General features: G+C 37.1%; 2 protein-coding genes across 2 annotated transcripts; one reads left to right on the top strand and one right to left on the bottom strand.

Annotated features, from left to right (window-relative positions):
* The first annotated feature begins 942 nt into the window (after nt 1-942).
* On the top strand, nt 943-10,868 carry LOC113344042 (alanine--tRNA ligase-like). The gene is made up of 23 exons (XM_026588111.1): nt 943-1,320; nt 1,518-1,756; nt 2,010-2,150; nt 2,730-2,876; nt 3,000-3,152; nt 3,674-3,803; nt 4,138-4,234; nt 4,565-4,685; nt 4,807-4,866; nt 5,315-5,365; nt 5,462-5,557; nt 6,277-6,378; nt 6,851-6,973; nt 7,524-7,667; nt 7,766-7,837; nt 7,930-8,005; nt 8,123-8,265; nt 8,388-8,496; nt 8,776-8,963; nt 9,158-9,247; nt 9,349-9,531; nt 9,951-10,130; nt 10,430-10,868. Exons 1-23 carry the CDS (start codon nt 1,008-1,010, stop codon nt 10,499-10,501), a joined length of 3,030 nt encoding a protein of 1,009 aa, XP_026443896.1. The 5' UTR covers nt 943-1,007; the 3' UTR covers nt 10,502-10,868.
* A 652-nt stretch (nt 10,869-11,520) lies between these two features.
* On the bottom strand, nt 11,521-16,190 carry LOC113344041 (cellulose synthase A catalytic subunit 9 [UDP-forming]-like). Its single transcript, XM_026588110.1, has 13 exons — nt 16,116-16,190; nt 15,734-15,929; nt 15,378-15,580; nt 15,207-15,297; nt 14,798-14,921; nt 14,431-14,697; nt 13,948-14,293; nt 13,581-13,844; nt 13,274-13,486; nt 12,956-13,181; nt 12,672-12,871; nt 12,235-12,588; nt 11,521-12,102 (listed from the first exon to the last, which is right to left on the bottom strand). The coding sequence occupies exons 1-13, from the start codon at nt 16,188-16,190 to the stop codon at nt 11,521-11,523; spliced, it is 3,141 nt and encodes a 1,046-aa protein (XP_026443895.1).
* Between the last annotated feature and the right edge of the window lie 733 nt (nt 16,191-16,923).

The raw sequence follows: 16,923 nt of genomic DNA, 5'->3' as shown, positions 1-16,923 counted from the left end.
AAGGACCGGTTATCATACAGTCTCAGTGAAAATCCATTTTCTCTTACGCTGAAAACTTGCCATGAGCTGATTTTTTTCTCTATATTATTTAGGAAACAAATTTGGAGTTTTCAATATAATAGAAGTATATCAATCCAATCTCAAATTAAAAAGATTCACCATCTAATCCACTTCTCTTAATAAGTGATAAAGAATAAAGATAACCAACTCGAAATATTACATAAAGAGTCGATTCCTTTAATTACACCGATTAATGATTTAAAAATTAAGATCAAAACAGTAACCGGGTGCTTCCCAAGCACCTGACCCATTTTCAGGCTTAATGAATTCTTCCCTCTTCGGATTGCATGTTAGAAATTTGGATGTAATTTTGCATTGGGATAATGTAACTTATGGGAGTTGTTTGATTGATGAAATGACTATCTTTCAAGGGATAAACACTGAGTTTATTTTGTTCACTCGCAAAATTTACATAAAACATTATTCCCTTTAGTGTTGGTTTACTGCTGCAATGTTAATGAAGTTGCAGAAATTAAACGAAGAAGACGAAAACATATAATATAAAATAAAAAAAGGAGAGAACACAATGTATGGAAAACATTTTTATCGAATTTTGGAAATTAAAATACAAGGGAAATACCAATAGCGGTTTTCTTATACAAAAACTATCCAATAGCAACGGCCGAAATGTGTACCGCGGTTTTAGAGTGGTGCACAAATTTGGACTCATTGATGACCTATTTGGTCCCTTAATTGGTAAAAATAATCTCCCCTATAGCAGTCGTCTCCCTCATGTTCGTGGCTAAAACGTGCGTCGCGATCTAACACCCCACCCGATTCGTTAGTTGTTGAGCTAAAGTGGAGAGCAATTTGACAAAAAAATAAATAGTAAATAAAACCCCAAATACGAGGAATTCAGATACCAGGTCAAAACATCGGCGATAGAAGTTGAAGAAAAAAACGTTGTGTAATCAGAGACAAAAGAGAAGAGAGAGGAGATTAAATGGATGGGGCTTTGGAGATTACGGCATTCAGTTATCTCTAGGGTTAGGGTTTTCTCAAATACAAACTTCCCATTTCACCTTTCTGCTTCTACATCTTGTTTACTCAAAACATCTTCACTTTCATTCTCTACAATTACTACTACTACTACGACAACAACAAAGAAGATGCCAGGAATCGAGCCGACGACTACAGATTGGCCTGCTAACAAAGTGAGAGAGACTTTTATTAGTTTCTTCCAACAAAAAGATCACATGAATTGGCCGTCTAGTCCTGTTGTTCCTGTCAATGATCCTACTCTTCTCTTTGCTAATGCTGGTTCGTCTCTCTATCTCATCGCCTTCCTATTTTGAAATATCAAATTCGTGATAAGTTTGTATGAATCTATATAGCTAATCCCTTTTGGGGATTTGAATTTTATTTTAGCTATGATTTGAATTTTGTTTTTGCTATTTAAGTATGTAATTACTTGATTATAGATATTAAGGTCTCATAACATGGTATGGTTTTTACAGGCATGAACCAGTTCAAGCCAATTTTCCTAGGAACTGCTGATCCTAACACGTCCTTAAGTAAGCTCAAGCGTGCTTGTGATACTCAAAAGTGTATTCGTGCTGGTGGCAAGCATAATGATCTGGATGATGTTGGGAAAGATACCTACCATCATACATTTTTTGAGATGCTTGGTAACTGGTCCTTTGGAGATTACTTCAAAACTCAAGCTATTTCATGGGCATGGGAGCTTCTAACGCAGGTTTGTTATGTGGAACTGGTTGAGTTTTTTAACTTCAACGTTTCTTTTATCTCATTATTATACTTGTTAGAAAAGGTATTTTTGATAGAACGATGGAATAGAATTTCATACAGTATATGTCTTTCTTGTTTATTTGCTCAGTCGGCCAACTTGTATTATGTATTGACACATGCTATGGTGGTTGTTTGTTTCTCTTGTAATCTTTATGAAACACTGAGAGTTTGGTATTTAGCTAATGATATTTGATCCCCAGGTGTATAAGCTACCCGCTGATCGTATATATGCCACGTATTTTGGTGGTGACGAGAAATTGGGCCTTGAAGCTGATAATGAAGCAAGAGATATATGGCTGAAATTTTTGCCACCTGCTCGCGTTTTGCCCTTTGGGTGCAAGGTATGTTTCCGGTGGATATAATTTGTCTTGAGTATAGATAAAAAGTATCCAGAGTTGATGTAACACATTTTAAAGTTTTGATGTGGTACAATTGCTTTTGCAATCATTCAAAACGTATAAATTAATGTTGATTACAGCCTTGATGAATGTAATGGTTGTAGATACTAGATATTTCATTTTCAGAATACATTGATATATTTATTTAAATAGAAAATGCTGTGATATAGCTCATCATCATAAATAGTTCATATGTTATTCTTCTTGCTGGTCATATTTATTATTGAACCAACTTTGTGGTGGTGGCCTGGTGGCTTATTCATAGGATTATTAGGAATGTAAAATTGGTTATGCTATCGCTCGTTACATCTGGACAACGTTGAATTAATAATTACACTTTCAGTTAAGTTATGGTGGAAGAAAAAATGAGACTCATTTAGAACCATACATCTATTTTCTTTAAGTAATATTCTTTATACCTATGCTAGACAGTGAAGTTCTCTTTATTACCATTGGTGAAACGTCAATTGAAATACTATCTTGAGCTCAAGTATACTTTTGCCTTTATTATACCATCATTAGGATAACTTCTGGGAGATGGGAGATACTGGTCCTTGCGGACCTTGCACAGAAATCCATTTTGATAGAATTGGCAACCGAGATGCTGCTTCATTGGTCAACAATGACGATCCAACATGCATTGAGATATGGAATCTTGTATTTATTCAGGTAAAAACTTTGCCGATGGGTAATGGTTCACTAAGTAATTCATTTGTAACCACTTCTTTAGTCTATGTTATGTTCCCTCACTTTGTTTAACTAACCTTACTTCTGTTTCTTTCTCTTTCGCAGTTCAACAGGGAAGCAGATGGCTCTCTGAAACCTCTCCCTTCTAAGCATGTAGACACTGGAATGGGTTTTGAGCGGTTGACTTCGATTCTTCAAAACAAAATGAGCAACTATGACACGGATGTGTTCATGCCCATTTTTTATGCAATCCAACAAGTATGGTGATAATGCAGTAATCTCGTCTTCCGCTTTTATTCTTTATCTTACAAAGATCGTACGTGGTTTATGCATGTCTTATTCTATGTTTATTCTCAATCCATATATTACTTGAGGTTAAGGGAGTAAGCTAGGCCAAACGTGACTAAAATTGTGAGGGATGTAAGATATGGTGTAAGATGGTGCCGTTGTTCTTGGGAGTTTGAAAGTGACATTTGGATCTTGTTAATCTTTTTCACTTAGTCATAGATATGAGGTTTCACGGTGGCCATTTTTTGTTTCCTTGCTTAACTATGGATTATCTTCTCTGTCCTTTGTGGCTTAGCCTATTGACCCGTTTCTTACTATTCGTGTTTATTAGAGAAGTTTTTTTTTCTTCTAATTTTTCCTTACTTTCATGATATCATCTGTATACGCATGTGAGCATTTGATGTTTGCTTAGTTTAGTTGTAAAATCTAACTTCATAAGAGGCAGGATATTGATTGAAAAGTATTTTTAACGTTTATGGATTTAAATTTAGGCCACCGGAGCTCGACCATACTCTGGAAAAGTTGGAGCAGATGATGTGGACAAAATTGACATGGCGTACAGGGTTGTGGCTGACCATATTAGAACTCTTTCTTTTGCGATTGCAGATGGATCTCGTCCAGGTGAAATGTCTAAAGCTGAAAATGAGTGTTTAATTGTTCAGTTCTTTTCCTGTTATGTTGTTGCTCTCTTACTTTCATTCATATGCCCAATTAATAAGTATATCACCTCCTTTATCAAAGCTGAGTCTCAACTGGTGTCTCATATAAGAACTATCAAACTCCCCAGGCAAAGCTTAATTAAGCTAAAAAGAGTTTCTTTCTGTGTGGTTTCTTGGGTTATTTGTTTTTTGGTTGTGCATTAGAGCCGTCTTAATTCAGTATCAGTTTTTATATTTGATTTTTCATATTTGTGAATAATAAATTATTTGGACTCACTTTGATATACCACATGTAGGCAATGAGGGTCGTGAATATGTCCTGCGTCGCATTCTTAGACGAGCAGTGCGCTATGGAAGTGAAGTACTTAAAGGTCAAGAAGGTTTCTTCAGTGGGTATGAATTCTATTCAATAAAACTTCCATGGATTGAACTGCTTTAGGCTGATGCACAATAAAGCTGTTGAGGCTCAAGGATGCACGATAAAAACTTTTGAAACTCATATCTTCTTAACATGGAAAATATATGAGATAAAATCTTCTCCTTTCAGGGCTAGGGATGAATGATATACATCATTATTTTATGCCAGAATCTGCACACGAGTATTTTAGCTGTCTCAACAAATCGTTTAGCTGAAAGCTTAATTGAATCTGATGCGTGCAGTAACTCTGTTTTGTATTCGTTTTGGCCCTCTCTCTAATTGTTTGTGCTTGTGCCTGTGTCTAGACTTGTAAGAGTTGTGGTGGAATTGATGGGGGATGTCTTTCCAGAATTGAGGCACCATGAAGTGAATATTAGAAACACTATCTCAGAAGAGGAAACAAGTTTTGGAAGGACATTACTTAAGGTATCATGTTGAAGTTCATCTCTCTCTCTACCAACTCTTAAGAACGTCACTTAGGTATCATCTTACTGGTGTACTTTGCAAATAACTTCAGAAGCTTAGCTGACCTTTGACCTGCCTCCAGGGTATTGAGAAGTTTAAGAAGGCTGCTCAAGATCTCGAGGGGAAAGTATTAAGTGGACAGGTGAGTGTCACCGATTTGGTTGTTGCTATTGTTTTTTCTTTTTGAATCATGTAGGTTGTTTGGGGATTAGGTAGTACAGTACTTGTTTTTAATCTGTTAACTTGCCTTAAGAAGCCTTTCAAACTATTTCTGAAATTTATATTTATCATCATGGTCCTCTTTGAGGCGATAAGTTAAAGCATGCTGGCTAATTTTCTCGGCATCCTTTTTGTTCGTATACCAAATGTACTTAGATCATAATGCTTTAATTTTTCACTGTTATTATGTTAGTCTCCACACTTGAGAGAATGAGTTGTGCAGAGCTTATTCTGGGAAGTCATCATGCTTAGTCGTTTGACACACCTGTTTTTTTCCCCCATAGCTGAAGAGTTCAAAAGTCAATCTCATGAGATACTGGGAAGTGTGATTTTTCTTATGGATATAGAATCTGACTCTTGATAGTTTGCAGGATGCTTTTCTCTTATGGGATACATATGGGTTTCCTTTGGATCTAACTCAGGTTTGTGATCTAGAAATTGTAGTTAAGCTTTCATATTTTTAACACTTAAAGGATGTAGATTTTGCTACAGCACCTAAGCTACCTTATGCCTATCAGCTGATGGCAGAAGAAAGAGGCCTGCTAGTTGATGCGAAGGGTTTCGAGGATGCAATGGAGGAAGCAAGAAATAGATCCAGGAGTGCCCAGACTAAGGTGTTATTTCATCTGCCTTGTGCATTTTTTTTTCATCTGGCTATTTTTATAAGATATCTAAATTATGCCCTGAGGACCAAAATTTCCCAACTTATTTTAGATTACAATTTGTTCTTTCTTATTTATATCATTTTCTTGATGATTTTCTTTCTCTTTATAAAGTTTGCTGTCTATTTTGGATCTTGTGTCTTGTGACATTATGAACTAACTGAAGATGGCAAGTGTGCCAGCTTAATTAACTTTGTTTTTTTAGGTGTAATTTTTTTTTAAAGAACAGTGCTACTTGAGACATAGCTCCTCTTTCTGGTGGCGAAACAACCAAACTAATGTTTTTTACATTTTTAATACGATTTTGTGTAAACTTGTAATTGTTATTTTTTTTATATAAAAACTATTGCTGGAGTATTATTTAAAAACTAGTGGGAGGGTAGTTTATTTAAGAACACAAAAGTCAAACTTAGTCAAAATTATCCTTTCAGTGTTTAAAGTCTGTGCTTTTGATACACCGCATGTGTGTTCGCCTAGGCAGCTTATCGAGGTCCTACAATTGCATTTAGCCTCGTAAATCCCATGTAATATTATGGTCTGATCTTGATTATGCTTCTAGCGGATAAAGTGTGCTGTATATACCAGTTAAAGAGAAATTTTTCTATTGGAAGTGTACTTATAACTTCCCTGACTTGTTCATACTCTATTGTACTTACAAATATATCTGGCAGCAAGTTGGTGGTGCTATTGTCATGGATGCTGATGCCACTTCAGAATTGCACAAGAGGGGAGTCTCTCCAACAGATGATAACTACAAGTTTATCTGGAATAAGGTTGGTAGAATGAAGCATCTTTACGTTTGTTTCTTTGGTTTTTTGGCAAATTGCATGATGTCCTGTCCTTAGTATTACTAAATTGCTTGTGAAAAAATATAAATGTTTGAGGTAGTGGGTTGTTGTATTAATGTATCTATGGATTCTCCATTTCCAGCAGGTAAAAAGTTTTTCTCTGTAGCCAGGTATAGCTACTTATTGCATGTTTACATGTAGTCATCATATACGAAATGTTTATTGTTTTCCAATTTCTTCTTCATCATTCATCTTGCTTACATTTGCAGATTCCTGTATTCCATTGGTAACCACTTCTCTATGTTGCATTTAACTATGTTGGTTCTCCTTCATTTTTTTCTTCTCACATTGTTCCTTCTGTTTCTTGGATTTTAAGTAGGAAATTGGAGTTCGTTGAATTTTCAAATTCTCAATTGTTATCAATCAGCTTGAGTTAATTTGTCTGTATTCCTTGTAGGACCACGAGAGTGTAGTAAAAGCTATATACAATGGCGCAGAATATATGACCAGTACTAGTGTTGGTGATGAAGTTGGTATTATTATGGAAACAACAAGCTTCTATGCTGAACAAGGTGGTCAGGTACTTAACAACTTGCTAAATGTTATCATTTTTTTTTTTTTGATGCATTTCATAACTCATCAATCATCCCAATGTGAAGCATCAGTAACCTTTAGACTCGCATGTTTTGAAAAAGTAGCTATAACCAAAAGTGATCCATAAACGGTCTATGGTGCTTTGTGTTGAAACCGCAGTCCTGGCCCTGGTACAATGTGTGGTTGCACACCTAGCATGGTTGGCCAGATTTGATACTGACTGTTATTGATTTATTTGCAGACAGTATGTACACACTTACAGATACTAAATTCTTGTTTTCTTCTAGTCTTGACGTAAAATATCTAGAACATTTACTGAACCAAATGCCTGCACTAGTTGCATCCTATAGGGATATTGCCAGCGAAGCTATTTGAAGATATGGTAGTTAAAGACTGCGTATAAACTAAACAACTGCTGCCTCCAGAATCCTAACTGAATCATGTCTTGCTTTTTGTATGTTCACATGGTAATAATGTATCTTCTTTGCGTCCTGCAAATACTCCTTCTCTTGCCTAACTTATTCATCTGGTCTCAGATATTTGACACCGGGTCCATTGTGTGCTCCTCTGGGTCATTTCAAGTTTGTAATGTTCAAGTTTTTGGTGGGTTTGTTATTCATATTGGTTCTTTCACTGGAGAGACTGGCAAAATTTCTGTGGGTGATAAAGTGACCTGTAAAGTAAGTTACACAAACTCTTTTGCTTTCTCTTGTTCTCATTTTACTGTAGTTGTTCATCTTTTCTTATTTGTTTATTTGTCTGGTGATGATTTGAACAGGTTAACTATGACAGGCGTGCTCTTATTGCCCCAAACCACACTTGTACCCACATGCTTAATTATGCTCTAAAGGTATTCCACATTCATTTTTGATGATCTTTTAGGATCTAACGGATAATCTATCTCTCAATTGTTGTATAAGTAACTCTATTGCACAAATGCAGGAAGTACTTGGTCCTCATGTTGATCAGAAGGGATCTATCGTTCTTCCAGAGAAGTTGCGTTTTGATTTCTCCCATGGTATAATATTCTTTGTTAAATTTTTTCATCTGGCTTATGAAAACAAATGAATAAAGTGGAGAAAAAAAAAACTCTTGCTATTTGGCCTGAATTTAACCTATATTTACTTTTTGGCAGGCAAGCCCATTCCTCCTAATGATTTGAGGAAAATTGAGTCAATTGTGAACAGACAAATCGATGATGAAATGGATGTTTACGCCACAGAGGCAACTCTTGCTGATGCGAAGCGTATCAATGGTTTACGAGCTGTTTTTGGAGAAGTAAGCTGCTTTGTTCTCTTAGAAATCAGATTTAATTTGAAAGAATTTGCTCAACCATAGTCTGACCTTCTAAGTATGAAAGCTAGATCATCATTAAATTTTCCTTTAACGTGTCGATTCAGGTGTACCCTGACCCAGTTAGAGTTGTGGCAATTGGTAGGAAGGTAGAGGATCTCCTTGCTGATCCTGATAATAAAGAATGGTTAACAATCTCAACAGAATTTTGTGGAGGTATGTTTTATTGCTCATGCTGCTGAAGGTTTCCTGAAAGTATAATTTATCTTTTCAAAATAAATGCTGGATTATGAAAATGCATGAGAAATTCAAAAAGCACAAGTAGATTATGGAGGCTTCAGTTTTGACTTCTGAATACAGTGCATTACAAAAATGAGCACTCCTGTGTGTCAGAAAATATTACTGGCTTTTTAACTTTAGAAATCAGTAAACTGTATTCAAATTTGGTCGTCTTCCCGATTAGTTGTTATCATGCTCTAAAATCTTTTTAACTAGGAACTCATATCTCAAATACGCGAGACGCAAAAGCCTTTGCTCTTTTATCGGAGGAGGGAATTGCTAAGGGTATCCGCAGAATAACTGCTGTCACAACTGGTGGTGCATTCGAGGCAATAAATTTGGCGAAAGAAATAGATCTACAAATTAGTGAGGCATTCAAGTTAGAGAGTAGCACTCTCGAAAAGGTACTCAAAAAAAAAAATCCTGCCTTTTTAGATTCATGATAACTTCACCCCACTGATTTGCAGTAGATGCCATCTTACTGCATGTTTTAATGTATATTTTTTGGAACTAACCTCTAAGTTATCGACCTTGTATTTTCTTACCTTCCCTTTCGCAAACAGCATTAATGCTCTGTTTATATTTTTTTCATCTTCAGAAAGTAGCTGCTCTTAAAAATCTGTTGGATGCCGCAACTATTCCAGCACCTATGAAAGCAGATTTGAAAGACAGGGTCTCCAAACTTCAGGTATTGTAGTTAAACATCCCTATTTTTATTCACATGTGAGAGTATGTTTCAATTTCTTTATGATACAGTGAATCAAGTTAAAAAGAACTCTTTCTATTCAGGATCAAATTAGAAAGGTCCAAAAGAAAATAGCTGAAGAAAATATGCAGAAAGCTGTTAAGGTTGCTACAGAGATGGCAGAGACTGCTATTGCAGATGGAAAAGCTTTCTGCATATCTCCTATTGATGTGGGTCTTGACCCAGCTGCAGCCCGTGAAGCAGTTCTGAAAGTTATGGAAAAGAAGGTTGTTATTTCTTTTAACTTGCTCTCGGTTTTCAATTACTAATACTGTTCTCAAAGGGGACTGCATTTAAGTCTGTCTATTGTGCTTTTATAACGCAAGGATGAAGTATCTATTTCCTGTAATGAGATACGTACACATTAGGGGTTACTTTTTCTTAGATAATATGAAATTGGATGCACCCTTGACCCATGATTCAAATGTGGGTTTAGAACACCTGGATATGCTCAGTTTTGAAAATGGGTCGGAAATAATAAACAGCACCATGGGGGTCAAATCTTTTATTTTTAAACATAACATCAGAGTGGAATTAAAGGAGGAAGCAGAGGATTTCAGTCTGTAGCAAATGGGTTACAGAAAGACCCTCCACAGTAAATAATAGTGGTTAAGTGTTTATGATGACCTCCATTTTCTGCTGACAGGGATTACCAATTATGGTATTTAGCAAAGATGCAGTCACAAACAAGGCTGTAGTGTACGCCGGGGTACCTGTGAATGGAGATACTAGCAAATGGTTAGAGGTGTCTGAGTGGTTGACAACTGCTCTTGGTCCACTAAAAGGGAGATGCGGTAAAGGAAAGGGTGGTCTCGCTCAAGGCCAGGTTGGAAATTAAATTGCTGTCATTATTGTTTCACTTGTCGTCTGACACAGTTGGGAACATCGGCTGTGATTAGTTCACGATCTAGTTCATTTATTACTGTCCCTGAAAAGTACATTGGTTAGGTTGTTTCTTGAACATGCTTTGTGCTGCAATCCTAAGAACCTTGGGTGCTTTCGCAGAAAGTGTCCATTTTCGGTTCATCCTAGGTTTTTGAAAATATATATTTCAGTTGGGAACCAAGTGGGTTTTTTAATTTCAGTGTGTGGTATGTTTAAATGTGGAAATTGATTGAATTCCAGGGTACTGATGCGACACGCATGAAGGAAGCCATGGACATAGCAACGGAATTCGCATCAATGAAGTTGAGATAATGATACTGCTGTAACCACCTGTCAGACTTAATAGTCCCCTATCCGTGGTGCAAAAGCTTGTTTTTATTGATTCAGAAAATTGAAACTGGGAAAATTGTGAAAAAAAATTCTTTTTTGTTATAGCAACTAAGTTATGGTAGTTGGTATACCAGACCCGCTTATAGAGAAGAAAAAGCTAGTAAACTGAATCTGTTATACCGAGAAGAAAAGTTTGCCATTCTAACATGTCATATTGTGAATGTAAAACACAGGTCAGAAGTTTTATACTCCCTCAGTCCTAGTTTACTAGCCAAAATTGAGTTTTTTTCAACAAAAGTGTACCAAAAATTACTATATTTTCCATTAAAATTATCTAATTATCAAGAAAGAAATAAAAATTAGGATACAAGAACTAGTATATTATTAAACAAGTAATTTGAAAGATTGATGATGTATGTGGAAGTAATTTGAATTTGTTTCAAGGTTTTGCAAAATCTTATTTTGGCAAGTAAACTAGGAAGGAAGGAGTATTATGTTCTTTGTTTTCCTGCTTCTTGATCACTAGTTAGAAAGTAGTTTTTGTTGCTTGATATCATCTTTTTCTCCATTTTTTTTCTCACTGTATGAACCCCCCGTTAATCAAATAGAATATCAGACAGTTTAGGAGGGTATGATAAACAATCTTGACGTGAATTAGTTGTCGTGAGTTACCAATTTAGCATTCGAGTTGCAACTGTTGGTCCCAATTCTGGCGTTAGTATGTACATCTCGTCAAAACCTTGATCATGCCCTTAAATTTCGAATAGGATGTTTCACTTTGGTGTTCCATAATCATTTTACAATTACAAAGAAGATCTATCAAATCCTAGTAAATTTCAAAAACTTCTGAAACGGAAAGTAGATAACCCAAACAATTGCATTTTATAATACACAACTTCCCGCTGGTTATTATTTCATTCTGCTACACCTATATGCCAATTTAGAACATCCAGAATGTGCATCCTCATTTGCAAGAAGAAGATTAAACCATAAGAAGCCTTTCAGCAGTTGATTCCGCATTGTTTAACATCAGGGCCCTTGGTCTTTACTATGAATGGGTCGATTCGAACCCAAAGCAAGGAGAATATTGAAGCCAATAGCACAGACCATATGACAACAATTGTCGGTGTTCTGTTTTGTCTTCCCATGAGACCCTTTAGGAAGGGGTATAAATGGACGATGACCCAAAAGGCAAAAAATAACTTTCCGAAGAGCGGACCCCAAGATTGATATCCATTGCTAATAGCATCAGATATGCCTGCAACTACTCCAACAAGGTTAATGATCAGAAGAGTGGTTGGAGGGATGAGAAGAGTAGTCCATTTGAATGCATAAAGTTCTGCGAAATCTCCATCCTCGGAAGCCTTAGATGTGACAGTGAAGTTGGTATCTATTCCAGCTAAGACTTTAAGTAGTCCTTGCACCACTGCGAAGAAATGTGCTGATACACCGCCAATAACCCAAAACTGCTCATTTCTCCACCACTCTTCAATGCTTACTCCACTCCATCTCAATTCCAGTATGCCCGTTGCAAAGATGGAGATAAATAAAGCAATGAAGAATAGACTTGCGAAAGTACTTATCTGGAACACAAACAATGCATCGACAAAATTTAAACAATAATAAATTAGAGAAGGCCGGTTTAATGTGTTTGTTATTACCGTTGGCATACAATAATAAATAAGAGAAGGCCGGTTTAATGTGTTTGTTATTACCGTTGGCATGATGAATTTTCCTGTAAGCAAGCAAATTGCTGGAAGAGTACAATACGCGAGCAGAGGTAAGGAAGTGAAAGGGTAGACAGTTGTGTTTATGTATGCTAACCGTTCAAGCCATTTGAGGTGTCCCTTCTTATGACCATACAATAAAGGGCTATGGCGACTGAAGAAGATCTCAACTGAACCAAGAGCCCAACGAAGAACCTGATTAAGACGGTCTGATAGATTGATGGGTGCCGATCCCTTGAATGCAGGCAACTTTGGCATACAATATATTGATCTCCAACCTCGGCAATGCATCTTGAAACCCGTCAAAATGTCTTCTGTAATAGACCCGTAAATCCAACCCAACTGCAAATTTGTACTATATAATATTTAGAAAAATGTAGAAGTTATAAATAAATTCTGGATGAGTAGGCATGCATGCCAATTACCTCCAGCCCCCATTCAGTCTTATCTTCGTACCCACAGCTAATGACATGAATTGCTTCCTTGAGCAAAGCAGCAGGACTTGAAGAAGGAGGGACCCCTCCGTATTCCATCAATGTTGAAGTAACAAATGTCGCCGACTGTCCAAATTTCTTTTCAAAATTCATTTGGGACATCAGTAGTTGTTTATCGTCGTCATTGAATTCTACATCAAGTAAAAAAAGACAATTATTTTAGTGGGAGGTGAAGTCAAAGATAGTAAATACTACTCCGTAGATGTTACAAAAACCTTCAACGTTAGCACTTGATCCGTCTTCGTTCAAACTAGCTCCACCCTTGCCATGTTTGGGGTACTTTCTGCGGCGACCGAAACAGGGGCAACAATCACAGCTTACCATCTTTGGACGTTTAGGACCTTTTGGAGGGTCATAGCCATATAAAGCTTGTCTTTTAAAGACACATCCGGTTCCAACATATACAGGACCTTGAAGTCCATCTAGACCTTTCATGTTAATCTGCAAAACGGACCATAATGAGATTACTAAGAGCATTTTAAATAATAAGGACCAGCATTTCCAGGTGGCAGTAAAACTATTTTATGACTTACATCGAAGAAGACAGTATTTCTGTTGGCATATCTATCGTTCCTATCAATACCATCGAATCTCTGAGGGAATTGAACAAAACAAACTTTTCTTCCGATTTGTGGGTCCATTAAGAAACACATTGCTTCTCTAACAGCTTTACTGTTATTCAAGTAGTGATCACAGTCCAAATTCAACATGAATGGAGCATTTGTAAGCACAGCCGATACTCGTACCTTCATATATATATAGCAAACAAGTGAGGGGTTAGTTCTATGCAAGGATGGATTAGAGTTGAAAATAACAAGACTGTTGAAGGTAATCAATCACCAGAGCATTCATGGCGCCAGCTTTCTTGTGATGAGTAAACCCAGGCCTCTTTTCACGAGAGACGTAAACCAAACGGGCAAGTTCATTTCCTTCAGTATCATGACCTCCACTATGACCAAGAAACACTTGTATCATACCAGGATGGTCCTTTGTGTTGTTTCCAGGCCAGGGTGTGCCGTCTTGCATGATCCATCCTTCTACGGGGACCTTCAAGGCCTTGGATACTAATGCATTTATGCGAACCTTAAATTCTTCATATTCCCTCTGCATAAATTAAACAATTTTTAATGAAATTCAGTAAAAAAGTTGCAAAGCTCTGTTGACACTAAGGCCTTGAGTAAATTTCATCAACATCAAGAAAAGCAACCTTCATTGCTCGGCGTTCCTTAACGAAAGTCGGTTGGACTTTATCCTTAAGATAGTCGACTTTGAGAGAGAAATACATCTCTGGAGCTCGAGGTTCGATGGAAAACTTCTTACAGAAAGGAACCCATTTCCGAGCAAATTCAGCAGTTTCGGAAAGTGATTCGAACGAAAGCATGGATGCTCCGTCATCAGAAACATAGCATGAGATTTTCTCAACCGGGTAGTCGACAGCTAAGATTGATAAGACTGTGTTGGCCGTAACTAATGGAGGCTCCTTCAATGGATCCACAGTACTTACAAATATATCTACAGGTGAAAGCATTGATGGCTCACCTTCCCTCTCATATCTGGCAACCCACGTACAACAACAACATGTCATATGTTTGTTTCACGATATCAACCAATTCTTACTAGCTAGCTAGGCCAACTCAACTTATAAGTACGTTAGTTAGTACAGTATAAAAGTTTGTTTGTTCGTATATACCTGAGGGAAAGACGATCGAGATATGTCTCACGATCTATTGGATACCATTTCGGAAACTGATCGAGGATCCACGAAATAGCAAACCATATCTCACAGACGATTGAAGTAAGCCATAGGCCGATGGCATCATGAGCTGGGTTTAGGATCCGATATCGAAGAAAGAAACAGAGGACTACGAGACGGATCACGATAATCATACGATAAGGGTTGACCTTACTTGATGCTATTGGTACTTTCCTTGACAGTGGCTGCCTTGCTTCATCATTCCTGTATTATTTATTTAGTTAATAATGTTATGATCGAGGAAAAATCATAAATATATGAGACTGAGCTTGTGCATATATTTTAAGATTACTATGTAACTTACATTGCCATGTCTGGGTCTACCATGTCGTCGTCATGGTCATGACCAAGGTTTCCTTGTTTGGATTTCCAGTCATCCATCCGTTCCTTCCAGGTACCCTCTTTCTTGTCATCCCATCTTGCACTGCCTGCACAATTTTCGCATTGAATGTTTGTTTATGTTCGAGGACATGGAAAGAACAGAATTGGTTAATGTGAAGGATAATAGTCCCACACTGTTAATATCTCTTTAATAACTTAAAATATAATATGGAAGGGCCACTCCATTCATTGTCAATTGACTTTGAGTTGGATGCCCGCAGATTTTAATTTGGTACACGAGCTAGGCTCGTGTGTGAGTAGGCGCAAGGGTCACCAGAACCAACGAGGATACACGTGAGGGGGCGTAGATATATATATATATATGTATATACCTGGTTCGGATGTAGGATAAGGATGTATGCGTTTGTGAAGCGTGGACGATGATGGTTCACCATTATTAGATAGTGGGAACTCGCCACTTACCTGCATTCATTCATGAAAAATCATATTTACGACCCCTAATAAAACCGAAAGAAGTTAGATCCCAAAACTGATTTAATTACCTGTCGGGATCTAGAAGTTATAACAGGATGAAATTGAATGTTATTTTCGTCATCCTCTGGACCCCTGCCATAGCTCATTTTCCCGTGAAGCATCGATTCCACAATATGTTGTTGTTTTTTGCTTTCATCATCGTCGATATTGAACTCATACTCAATATCATCGACATCTTCTTCATCTTCATCACCTTCCACTCTTGGACTCCCTTAATTATAATAATCAAGATTAAGAAAATCTATTAGTATAACACTTGATGAGCTCGTTAGATTACTAGTACTATGCCACCTTTTGAGCTAGTACTAGACCTGGGACTCATTTACGTACATGGATTTAAATGGGGGATCTAAACTAAAATAACCTTTGAGACGCTTGTATCGGGTTTTGCACTGTGGACAAAGTTGGGTCCCTTCTCTTCTTTCGTACTCATAACATGGCCGGCATACTGGAAACCCACATTCGTTACAAGCAACAAACAGATCGCCATCTGCTGTGACGCCAATGTCATCGCTGCATATATCACAAACTTGACCATCCAACGACTTCATGGGCTTGTGCTACAATAATAAGAAAATACAAACTGCCGGTTACCATATAATGCTCGAGGATACAAAAATCCCCCTTGTTTAAGAAAATGATTTTGTTTTTCAGCTTTAATTTACTTATACATATTTTTTTGACATAAACAACAGTTTTAATTGCAATATTTTTGAATGGAGTTTGAAATAACAATGATCAATTACCTCTTCATGGCCGTGGATTACAACAAGTTCATTCCTATTGTGTGATCCGGCAACAAGGCCGGCGCTTGCTTCCATTACACCTCAGTTCACCAAATGGATGAGATCTAGAGAGAGAAAGAATGAGAGGCTTCTTTTCTTTTTTCCGAGTGGCAAGAATGAGAGATATTGCAGTGAGGCTTCTATGGTGTCATTTGAGTCTTCTTATGAAGATATTGGAAAAGATGGGGAATGATAATATCTGTGGGTAAAACTAATCTCACCAGATATGACTAACAGCAACACACTGATAGAATTGGTTGCTGAGTCCCCATTGCCTTGAAGTTAAGCTACGTCTCAATATGCATTTCAACTACCATAGTTATTTAGTATTTGATTAATTTCCCGGGCTTTTTTTTCCCAACGACCACTTTATTTATTCGTTTTTAATTTTAATCTGATTAAAGTACCCCTATTTAATGTTTTTAGGTTTTAAGTCCAATATATCAACTTCCGGTCCGTGTAGCATTCCAACGTCGACTTCAAAACCTTGGGGTGCTAAATCCTTAATGTAAGACGTTTGCATTTGGAGGTGCCTTTAAGGTTTTAGTTGGTCATTTGTGGCAATCGTCCGTTCACTTAAATCAACACCTAATACAAAGCAAAGTCATTTGCAATCTAAACAGCTCAATCGAAGGTATATAAATTAGTATACGTAACGGTTAACATTTTAAATGTAGAAGAGAAAGAATGTCTTAAAAATGAAGCAACAGTGATCGTTAGGTTGGGTCAGTTGTTGGTTGGTTTTCCCAATCATACCAAAAACTGACTC

Source organism: Papaver somniferum, unplaced genomic scaffold (assembly GCF_003573695.1).
Source record: "Papaver somniferum cultivar HN1 unplaced genomic scaffold, ASM357369v1 unplaced-scaffold_70, whole genome shotgun sequence".
In the NCBI taxonomy this organism is placed as follows: Eukaryota; Viridiplantae; Streptophyta; class Magnoliopsida; order Ranunculales; family Papaveraceae; genus Papaver; species Papaver somniferum.
Note: the sequence above shows the minus strand (reverse complement) of the source record. Positions and strands in the feature narration are given on the sequence as shown.

What these genes read in the sequence shown, in the direction of transcription:
- LOC113344042 (XM_026588111.1), top strand. Translation starts at nt 1,008, where the DNA reads ATGGGGCTTTGGAGATTACGGCATTCAGTTATCTCTAGGGTTAGGGTT. An exon ending in GTGATAAAGTGACCTGTAAA is followed by an intron (nt 7,668 to 7,765) that starts GTAAGTTACACA and finishes TGATTTGAACAG; the next exon opens with GTTAACTATGACAGGCGTGC. An exon ending in TGAAAGTTATGGAAAAGAAG is followed by an intron (nt 9,532 to 9,950) that starts GTTGTTATTTCT and finishes TTCTGCTGACAG; the next exon opens with GGATTACCAATTATGGTATT.
- LOC113344041 (XM_026588110.1), bottom strand. Translation starts at nt 16,190, where the DNA reads ATGGAAGCAAGCGCCGGCCTTGTTGCCGGATCACACAATAGGAATGAA. An exon ending in CCGATACAAGCGTCTCAAAG is followed by an intron (nt 15,581 to 15,733) that starts GTTATTTTAGTT and finishes ATTATAATTAAG; the next exon opens with GGAGTCCAAGAGTGGAAGGT. An exon ending in TTATCCTACATCCGAACCAG is followed by an intron (nt 14,922 to 15,206) that starts GTATATACATAT and finishes AAAATTGTGCAG; the next exon opens with GCAGTGCAAGATGGGATGAC.